Below are 11,230 nucleotides of genomic sequence, written 5' to 3' on the forward strand. Positions count from 1 at the left end.
ATTTTTGAATAAATTTTAAGAAGGCTAGAAAGCAATCAAGTAAGTTTATTACATTGTTTGTCATTCATACAACTAAATATATTTTTTCTTTCTGATTAGTTTTTAATTTCTACCTATTTATTTATATTAAGTAAGTATCTCTCTAAAATTCTTTTTATTTCTCAATGAATCTTTCTTTAAGCTCTCTTCGTATCAGATTGATTGAAGAACCCACCTGTTATTTAAATAGTAGGATTTATAATACATTCCTTAAATTAGGTAAAAATTAATTAATGGTGAGTAAAATATGGTTAGACATTTGTTAAAAAATGAATTAATTAATTAATTATCTCTATTTGTTTTTGATATTCTTTAAATTTCTTTCAAGGAAATTTATCAAATAAATAAATTGTTTTTTTAGTAAATAAATAGGATAAATTAATCAATTAATAAATTAATGAATAAATAGATAAATTAATGAATGAATGAATTAATGAAGAAGATGATTTTGCTTGAGTGCAAGTTGTTTATTTGTATGTATGTATGTCTGTGTGTATGTATTGTTTGTTTTGTGTTAATTTCTAATGGTATTTGAACTTGTATGAAGGAAGGAATATAGTTTAGAATAATTACAACAAACGTGACTCTATCTTGTAGTTTTTAGTTGCTTATAATCATTGCCAAACAGCTTTTCTCTTCCAAAATCAGTGAATCTCTTGATGATAGAATACCTGATAGACAGATAAGTAGAACGAACATTTAGAGAGAGATGTTATTTTAAGAGACTCAATTTTTCAGCTGATAGATTATTAATTAATTAATACAGGGAAATGTTAAGGGTTTTTAAATTATAGGTTAAATTTGTATATATATTATAAAGAAGGAATTGATTATTTTTATATAACTACTCTATTTTATTTATTTTATTTTTATTCTATTCCTCCTTGTTTTTGTGATATAATTTAAATAATTATTTTTATTTTCATTATTTGTTGGATTATTTTTTTTCACTTTTTTGATCACTCTCTTCATCTTCAGAGGACTCAAGCAGATGCTCAAACATTTGATAGAGCTTTTCTGTTACTTTCTCTGCTAATGGATGAGAGTTGTTGTCTGGGTGCATCAGAGCTAATTTCTTTTTGAACTCAATAGCTTATTCTTCTAGTTTAAAACGTTAAAGATATCTAGAATAAATCGGTAAGGGAACAAGGATGATGAAATAAATATCTTTTAGAAGATCAAAAGCTATTTCTTGTTAGGGATTGGTGACTTAGTATCCATCAGCAATTACTTCTGCTTACTCAAAAATTTACTCTATTCTTTCTTAATCGTTTACGGATCCTCTGTGATGATGATTGATCATAAGATTCAATACTTCAGGACATTTGGGACACCACACTTTTTACTTAATGCAGTTAGCTTCAGATGTAGTCCACCTATGATAAAATTTGCAGCGGAAATTTAACTTTGGCTAAAAGAATTGGCTTTCAAGTTCTCCCTATTGAGATAAAGCATATTAAGCGAATTCTTGATGAAGAATATTGCATTAAGGACACCACTTTTTGATGATATTTTCGCTATCTGCATCAAAAACGTGATTTTTAAAGCATATCACTGTAAAAATATAGCCTCTGGATCTACTGATTATCTTTCCATTTCTCTGTTAAACAAGTTTAATGATATCTTTTTCTTACTATGATTCTTGTTAGCGATTTTTATTGGCTTAGATGTAAAAATCATCATCATCCTTAAAGGAATAAAGTCCATCGAAACTATTTTCTTTATTATCGTTTGTTGAGTCTTGATCATAACTTTGATTACGCAGGCGTCTCACTTTAACATTTTCTTTGATATTTTCATTATCAGAATCCTCAAGATCACTTTATTCATCATCGCCTTATTCTTCTTCTTCTAGCTTGACATTATTTTCAATGTTTTCATCAAAATCGTCTTCTTCTTTCTTTAAGACTTCTTAGATATCTTAAGCCTCCTGCTAAGAAATGGTCTTTAACTGTCTTTTCTTGGTAGAGAGCTTTTGATCTTCTTCTTCTAAGAATTTCATCAAGCTATCTTTCTTGATTGCATTGATTTAATTAACTACTTCAATCTTTTTCTCAAAATCATCAAGATCTTCGCTAGATTTTTTAAGCTTCTTGACTAAAGTTGGCTCCGAGCCAGTAGTTTGTTTAATAGTCTTTCTAGTTTGCAGCTACTCCTCTTCTTCTGATTCACTTTCTGAACTGAACACCTTTCTTTTTTTGATTAAGTTTGACATTTTTATTTATCCAGAAATTGTTAGACTAATTGATTGATTGATTAATTAAAATAGGAAACTAAGAAGACAGATAAATAGATATAGATGAGGAAATAAGAAATTTTGAGGAATATTTCAATTATTAATTATTGATTGAGTGCTTGACTATAAATAATCTTTTTGAAAGCATATCTATTTACCAATTTATCTATCAATATGTATGTATATATATATGTTCATTTAAGCAATGAATGCAAAGATTCAATAGGACGTTTTCTTTTAAAATAAAATCGAATCACAAAAAAAAAAAAACACAAATGAAAGAACAATTGAATGAGTTATATCTATCTATTCATTTAAAATTTTTCAACTAATCAATTTAGCACTCATTTATAAAGTGTTTATATCGATTGGATGAGTGAGATTCCTACTTTATATTTTAATTATTTTTTTTTTCCTCCTTTTTATCTCAAATACAAAAATTTAAAAATTCTCCTTCTTTTAAAAAAATATATCTTTATTTTTTATACATCTCTATATCTTGTTTGCCTACTTGCTTGCTTGATAGCACCATGAATTGATTTGAATAAGAGTAACATTTAAATTATTTTTTTAAATAAATTGATATATTTTTTGATATGTTCATTCATCTTTATTACTTTTCATTACAGTTTTTATTACTTGAATATTTATATTCTAAATTTTACAAACCTCTTCATTTTGTATTAAATTTTTTAGGATGTAGCCTAAAATATTTATAAATTGAATCTAATTTTACTTACAATAATTTCAAATTATTTAAAATTTAATTTTTAAAAATAATTTAAAAATTAATTGTGTTTTTATTTGAATAAAATTTTCAATAATTATTCTAAGTATAAATCTATTTTTAAATTAATTTTTTTTCATTAATTTTTTTACAATTCTATTTTAGATTTATCAATTATTCAAAAATTCAAAAAACAAACTTCTTAAGTTATTTAACAATAGAATGAATCTTTTTTTATAATTTTTAATTATTTTTATAAATAATAATAATTATTTTATTAATGTTATTATTTTAATAATATTTTTTACTTTATTCAAATTAAATAAAATTAATTTTTATAATTTTAATTTAAATAATATATTTTTTATAAAGATAATTATTTACTTTTGTCTTTTATTAATAGTAGAATCTTTTATATAAAAATCTAAATTTATATTCATAAAATATGTATGCCTCTCTACTAAATCTTATCTATAGATTAGATTCTTTTAATTTTCAAATATTTATAGAATATAGCTTACAATTTAAATAAAAAAACTATAATTTAAAATGAAATAAAAATATTATTTAATATTAAAATAAGTATTTTTTATTTTATCTATTTTATACATACAGATAGAAAGAAAGATATACTTTATTATTAATAATATTTAGATTAAATTAAATTCTTTTTTGAATAAATACTAGTGTTAAATAAATTAAATAGCTTTACCAATTTAATTTATTTTTTGAAATATTTGGTTTTATAAATTATCTTATTGCTAAAGAAATTTTAAATTTAAATGTTTAAATTACTAAAATTAAGTATCAAAATAAATAAAAACTTGTTGAGTTTTCATTGCATTTTAATTACTTTCTTAAATATTTTTTTAGATTATTTTCAAAAAAAGACAGTTTGAGTATAAATTTGCAAAATATTTAATTAAAAACAAATACTTTTTAAGAAAAGCAAAAAATTTATCAGTTAATACTATAAATTTGATAGGATTTTTGCAAAAAAGATTTTTTTGATAGATGCTAAAATTATGTTTTAAATCAAACTATTTGTTGCAGATAAAAATCTAAATTGTGAGAAATAAATCCTTAATATGATTACGATTTAATGCAAAACCAAATATATAAACAAAAACTTTTAGGTAGAAAAATTGTAAAAAATGTAGGTAGGTAGATAAAAGTAGAAAGGAATTGATAGAAAATAAAATTCTATCTAATAGATTACGATAAAATGCAATTTATATTTTCTTTAATTTTAAATAGAATAGAAAAATAAATTTGATTTGCAAAGTTGCTTAGAAAATAATTCTGCTATTTCTATTTAATTAGGAAGTATGCATGAGTGAATATATGACTGTTCATAACTAATTTGTTTTGATTTAAAACAAAATAAAAAAGATTTATCTATCTTAAATTCAAATTTAATATTATTATTAAATGATCGATTATTTATTCATTAGTATAAAAAATAAGTAAAAACAATCAAATAAATTTCAAAAACAAACTTGATAAAGTTTTTATTGATTATGGAAAAGTATTTATTTGTTTATTTGTTTATTTATTTTTATGATTTGTCACTTGATAGAAATTTAATTGAATTAATTATCTTAAAGCAATAAATTAAATAAATTGATTAATCGCTACTTATTCAAGAATCAGCGAAATTAATTTGTAATGATAATAATAATAAATAAATAAATTATTTGTTATTTATAAAATCTCTACAAAAAAGATAGATAGATAGTTAGTTAGTTTTCATAATATTTTAGTAGATCAATATAAGAAAATCAAAATTAAATATACTTACTTACTTACTTAGCAGAAATGGATGGATCTTCATCATCTTTAATTAGAAAACCCTTCATTATTAGGGGTAAAAAGGAGGAATTTCTGATTCCTGAAAACGACTCTCATTTTGATTAGAGTGTTGAGTCTAAGGTTAGTTTTACATAGGCATGCAACTGGTTCATTTCAGTAATTATTTTTATCATAATCGATCACAAATTATAAGCAATTTTTTGAAGTTAGCTACTCACTAAATGCTGCATTTCATACAGAATTAGTTGTTAAAAATTTTGCAATTTAAAAGAAAATAAAATGCATTTAAAAAATAACAATTTTTTTATTAAAAAGTTTATTTTAACTTATGAGTCTGTAAAATAATTCTATTATGTTTTCTACTATGAAGGAAAATGCTCTGACTATTCAAGAATTATGATTTATTATATGCTGGCTAATGGCTTTTGGGTTCTCATAAGTATTATTGGCGCAAATTTAATTCGCTCTAAGCAATCAAAAAAAATATTTATCTTTTTCATCCTTCTTATAATCACGTTTATTTCTAGAATCGTTATATATATTTTAATGTATGATACTATGAACCATTACATATCAGATGCTACCTTGCAGGACTGTTACTGCAGATCTATTTACGTTGAGGATTTGTATATGATTCAAGCCATAGTTGAGGGACTCATCCTTCTTATTCTGATAGTCTTTGTTAAGATAATCCACAAATATATATTAAGTATATTTCAAATTTTTATTCTATCTGTCTGATCTTTCAATTTAATCTGTACCAAAAATCTGACTAAAAATACTTGATAAGAATAATATTTTTTATTTTTAAGTCAGAAGTTTGTTTACTTTACAAAAATCTCAATAAATTTTTAATATAAAAATAATTTAATTAACTCCTCTCTTTAATAAATAAGGCTATGAGTAGAAAGATAGAGAATAGTTCTTTGGACCAGGAGCATCTGGTAGTAGTCTTAAACCAAGATTCATAGGAAATTCAAGCAGAATAAATAATTGAATAAATATTTAAGAAAGACTTATAAGTATTAGTATTATTCAAGAAAGAAAGAGAGAGAGAATCAAAAGGGATTGAATTAAATAAGATGATGCTTAAATCTCTTATTGATTTATTATTTAAATCATTCTTTTGTATATTTATAAAATTATTATTATTGAAATTATGTATTATTATTATATATCTGTATAAATCAATCTCGTTTAATTTATTATATTCAACATTAGCTCTCTCTCAATTATTATTTAAATTTATGCAAAAAACAACAATAAAATTTTTTAATTATAAAATAAACTAAACAATATTAGGTCCCTAAGCAAAAAAAAAGAAGTGATTAGATAATTCTTTATATTTGTTGATCTTATTTATTTTTGATGACATATTTATTATTTTTGTCAAAATTCACCAAAATTTATCATAAATAAATAAATAAAGAATTAAAAAAAAATGGCTTAGAACTAACAATAACAATTTCAAAAACATTTTTATTTAATTTTAAACTCATTAATATTAACTTACAAGAATATGATAACCAAAAACTTTTTAACTAAGAATATTTTTAAAATATTTAAAATATTATTAAAAATATTATGTAATGATTGGATTTTTAGTCAGACCAAACGAATATTCTAGCTTTCTTTAAATATTACAAAGTAATAAATAAATAAAATCATTTATTAGTTTATTTGGATAAATAAAACTTATTATTATTAAATTTGATCTATTCCTTCTTCTTAATAAATCAAATATTGTTTATATTTTTAAAAATTTCTACTTTAAAATCAATTATTTATTAATAAATATAAAACAATAATAAAATCTATCTATCTATCAACCTATATTTTAGGTTAAAAAAATATTTTCAAAATATTATTAAATAAAACATATAATATTTAATTATAACATTTAATATTTATTTATTCATCATTTTTTTGCCACTTGTTTATTATCTCAGAAATATTTTTCAAAGACAACTAATCTTTTTGATTTAAGGCACTTGCTTATAGCTTTGAATTTTTATGATTCATCCATTTAGTTAAAACTTTTATAATAAATTTATGTAAATTTTAAATAAATATTAAATAAAATAAACTTTTAAATTAAAATTATTTCTTTTATTAATAAATAATAATATTATTCTAAAAAAAAAGATAAAAAAATTAATAAAATAAAATCAAACAAATAAATCAAGGAGCATTATTGTTTAAAATTAGTTTTTATAATTATAAATATCACTATTCAAAACAAATAAACTGTTTTTACCTAAGCTAAAGTGTCAACTTTGAGAGATTAATGCAATTTGTTAAAGCAAAACCTAATTCTGATGCACCTATTGCACCAATTTAATTTCTACTTTTTAAATATTGAAGAAAAAATATAATTAAATATTTAATTTAATGGAAAAAATGAAGAAAAAATATGAAATAATAAGATTAATTAATAATAAAAGCAAAAATTAAAATAAAATTATGAGTTGAATTAACCAAATAAAGAAGGAAAAAAAGCAAGCACAATAAAAAGAAAATGAAAAAGCAAAAAGAGCTTTTGTTTTAAATTAATTTTTATATTTAAAAATATCACAATCCTCAATAAATAAACTGTTTTTACCCAAGATTAAGTTTCAAATTTGAGAGATTAATGCAATTTGCTAAAGCAGAACCTAAGTCTGATGCACCTGTTGTACCAATTTAATTTTTACTTTTTAAATATTGAAGAAAGATATATCACTAAATAGTTAATTAGAAGGAAAAAATGAAGAAAAAAATAAGAAATAATAAGATTAATTAATTAAAAATAAAAGCAAAAGTTGAAAATAAAATGATGAGTTAAATTAACAAATAAAGAAGAAGAAAAAAGAAGTACAAAAAAAAAAATGAAAAAGTTTAAAAAAAGAGCTTTATTGTTTTAAATTAGTTTTTATATAATTAAAAATAACACTATTCAAAACAAATAAACTGTTTTTACTCAAGGTTAAGTGTCAAATTTGAAAGATTAATGCAATTTGCCAAAGCAGAACCTAAGTCTAATGCACCGATTGCACCAATTTTATTTTTACTTTTTAAATATTGAAGAAAAAATATATAATTTAATAGTGAATTAGAAGGAAAAAATGAAAAAAATAAGAAATAATAAGATTAATTAATAATAAAGCAAATGTTTAAAATAAAATGATGAGTTAAATTAACAAATAAAGAAGAAGAAAAAAGATGTAAAATAAAAAGAAAATGAAAAAGAAAAAAGAGATTTTTGTTTTAAATTAGTTTTTATATTTAAAAATATCACAATCCTAAATAAATAAACTATTTTTACAAAAGGTGGAGTGCCAAATTTGAGAGATTAATGCAATTTGCTAAAGCAGAACCAAGGTATGATGCACCTAAATATCCAATTTCATTGATACTTTTTAAATATTGTAGATAAAATATATTATTAAATAGTTAATTCGAAGAAAAATATCAAATAATAAGATTAATTAATATTGAAAGCAAAAGTTGAAAATAATAGGATGAGTTGAATTAACAAAGAAAGAAGAAAAAAAAGCAAGCACGATAAAAAGAAAAAGAAATAAGTGCTTTATTGTTTTAAATTAGTTTTTTTATTTAAAAATATCACGATCCTAAATAAATAAACTGTTTTGCTCAAGGTTAAGTGTCAAATTTGAGAGATTAATGCAATTTGATAAACCAGAACTTAAGCCTTATGCACCCTTTGCACCAATTTCATTCTTACTTTTTAAATATTGAAGAAAAAATATATAATTAAATAGTTAATTAGAAGTTAAAATGAAGAAAAAATATGAAATAATAAGATTAATTAATAATAAAAGCAAAAGTTTAAAATAAAACGATGAGTTTAATTTACAAAGAAAGAAGAAAAAAACAAGCATAATAAAAATAAAAAGAAAATGAAAAAAGAGGTTTATTGCTTTAAATTAGTTATTACAATTAAAAATATCATAATCTAAAACAAATAAACTGTTTTTACTTAAGGTTAAGTGTCAAATTTGAGAGATTAATGTAATTTGCTAAAGCAGAACCTAAGCCTGACGCACCTATTGCACCAATTAAATTGCTACTTTTTAAATATTGAAGAAAAATATATAATTAAATAGTTAATTTAAAGAGAAAAATGAAGAAAAAATATGAAATAATAAGAATAATTAATTAATAATAAAAGCAAAATTTTAAAATAAATTGAAGAGTTAAAATAACAAAGAAAAAAGAAGAAAAAACAAGCACAATAAAAAGAAAATGAAAAAGAGTTTTATTACTTAAATTAGTTTTTTTATTTAAAAATATCACAATCCTACATAAATAAACTGTTTTTACTCAAGGTCAAGTGTCAAATTTGAGAGATTAATGCAATTTGCTAAACCAGAACCTAAGTTTGATGCACCAATTGGCCCAATTTAATTGTTACTTTTTAAATATTGAAGAAAAAATAATTAATTAAATAGTTAATTAGAAGGAAAAAATATGAAATAATAAGATTAATTAATTAAAAATAAAAGCAAAAGTTGAAAATAAAATTATGAGTTAAATTAACAAATAAAGAAGAAAGGGAAAAAGAGCTTTTTTGTTTTAAATTAGTTTTTAGATTTAAAAATATCACAATCCTAAATAAATAAACTGTTTTTACTAAAGACTAAGTGTCAAATTTGAGAGATTAATGCAGTTTGCTAAAGCAAAACCTAAACTTGATGCACCAATTGGCCCAATTTTATTGTTACTTTTTAAATATTGAAGAAAAAATAATTAATTAAATAGTTAATTAGATGTAATAATAAGATTAATTAATTAATAATAAAAGCAAAAATTGAAAATAAAATGATGAGTTAAATTAACAATGAAAGAAAAAAAATGCAAGCACAATAAAAAGAAAAAGAAAAAAGAACTTTATTGTTTTATATTTGTTTTTTTATTTAAAAATATCACAATCCATCCTAAATAAATAAACTGTTTTTACTCAAGACTAAGTGTCAAATTTGAAAGAATAGGAAACCATTGTTTTTTGTGATTAAATTTGCTTGAAAGAAATAAAAAACTACTAAATAAATAAATAAAATTAAAATATTCAATTATTGTTCGTGTATGTAGTTTTGAAAAAGGCAGTACCCTAGGGTATTATATATATAATTAAATAGTTAATTAGAAGGAAAAAATATGAAATAATAAGATTAATTAAAAATAAAAGCAAAAGTTTAAAACAAAATGATGAGTTAAATTAACAAATAAAGAATAAAAAAAGTAAGCACAATAAAAACAAAAAGAAAATTAAAAAAGTGCTTTATTATTTTAAATTGGTTTTATATTTAAAAATATCACAATCCAAAACAAATAAACTGTTTTTACTAAAGGTGGAGTGTCAAATCTGAGAGATTAATGCAATTTGCTAATGCAGAACTTAATTTTGTTGCACCTACATCACCAATTTAATGGTAACTTTTTAATATTGAAGAAATAATATATAATTTAATAGTTAATTAGAAGAAAAAAATGAAGAAAAAATAAGATATTATAAGATCAATTAATAATAAAAGCAAAAATTGAAAATAAAATGATGAATTAAATCAACAAAGAAAGAAGAAAAATAAGCAAGCAAAATAAAAAGAAAATAAATCAAATAATTTAAAAGTGCTTTAATGTTTTAGATAAAATTTTTTTATAATTAAAAATATTTCAATCTAAAACAAATAAACTTTTTTTATCAAATGTAAATGCTAATAGCAAAAAATGAAGAAAAAATATTTTTAATAATAAAAAATGAATAATAAATAATAATAAATTGAAATTAAAATTAAGTTAAAGTTTCAAAAAAATTTTTGTTTTAATAAAAATCAATGAATAATGAATGAATGAATGAATAGAATTTCTTTTAGAAAAATTATTTTTTAAATAAATTGAATGCTAAATAGACAAAAAATATTAATAATAATAAAAATAATATTTATAAATTAAATATACTTCATATTAATATGGAGAACTTAATGAGATAAAAGTGAAGAGCTTAAAAACTTTTTTTATTAATATATGTAAATTTAAAGGATATTAATAAAAAAATAAATAATTACTTCTTCTACTTCTATCTAGTATATAATCTATTACATCATTTATTTTTATTTTCAAAAATTTCTAATAGCAATTTGTGGAATTTAATTAATTATAAATAGATAAAAAGAACAAGTAAAATATAATAATTAATTTTCAAATATGTATTTATAAATTTGCTTTTACTTATGAAGAGATAATTAATTTAACATTCATAGTATTTAAAATATATACTTAAAAATATAGTAGGAATTAGAAATAGTCATTTAGTCATATTTGAAAAAAATATAGTAAATATTAAGAATATAAAAAATATTTTTGAAAAAAAATGTATCTAACTTTTATTAGCTAGAGTCTGTCTGTTATTATTTTTT

General features: G+C 20.4%; 4 protein-coding genes across 4 annotated transcripts in view; 2 read left to right on the forward strand and 2 right to left on the reverse strand. All coding sequences in view use genetic code 6, as the record gives it.

Moving 5' to 3' along the window:
• Positions 1 to 54, reverse strand: part of TTHERM_00424750 (hypothetical protein) — a gene marked incomplete at both ends in the record, with an annotated part of 264 nt that extends 210 nt beyond the window's left edge. The window contains one exon of the mRNA XM_001013752.3: positions 1 to 54. This exon is cut by the window's left edge and continues 210 nt beyond it. Within this exon, the coding sequence (XP_001013752.3) occupies positions 1 to 54 (54 nt within the window).
• A 907-nt stretch (positions 55 to 961) lies between these two features.
• Positions 962 to 2,254, reverse strand: TTHERM_00425750 (hypothetical protein; the record flags this gene model as incomplete). Its single annotated transcript, XM_001013753.1, has 1 exon — positions 962 to 2,254. The coding sequence occupies one exon, from the start codon at positions 2,252 to 2,254 to the stop codon at positions 962 to 964; it is 1,293 nt and encodes a 430-aa protein (XP_001013753.1).
• A 1,902-nt stretch (positions 2,255 to 4,156) lies between these two features.
• Positions 4,157 to 4,342, forward strand: TTHERM_00425770 (hypothetical protein; the record flags this gene model as incomplete). Its single annotated transcript, XM_001013755.1, has 1 exon — positions 4,157 to 4,342. One exon carries the CDS (start codon positions 4,157 to 4,159, stop codon positions 4,340 to 4,342), a length of 186 nt encoding a protein of 61 aa, XP_001013755.1.
• Positions 4,343 to 4,558: 216 nt separating this feature from the next.
• Positions 4,559 to 6,061, forward strand: TTHERM_00425780 (transmembrane protein, putative). Its single transcript, XM_001013756.3, has 3 exons — positions 4,559 to 4,970; positions 5,130 to 5,523; positions 5,711 to 6,061. The coding sequence occupies exons 1-3, from the start codon at positions 4,563 to 4,565 to the stop codon at positions 5,809 to 5,811; spliced, it is 903 nt and encodes a 300-aa protein (XP_001013756.3). The 5' UTR covers positions 4,559 to 4,562; the 3' UTR covers positions 5,812 to 6,061.
• The last annotated feature ends 5,169 nt before the right edge of the window (positions 6,062 to 11,230 follow it).

This window comes from Tetrahymena thermophila (assembly GCF_000189635.1).
Source record: "Tetrahymena thermophila SB210 genomic scaffold scf_8254671, whole genome shotgun sequence".
In the NCBI taxonomy this organism is placed as follows: Eukaryota; Ciliophora; class Oligohymenophorea; order Hymenostomatida; family Tetrahymenidae; genus Tetrahymena; species Tetrahymena thermophila.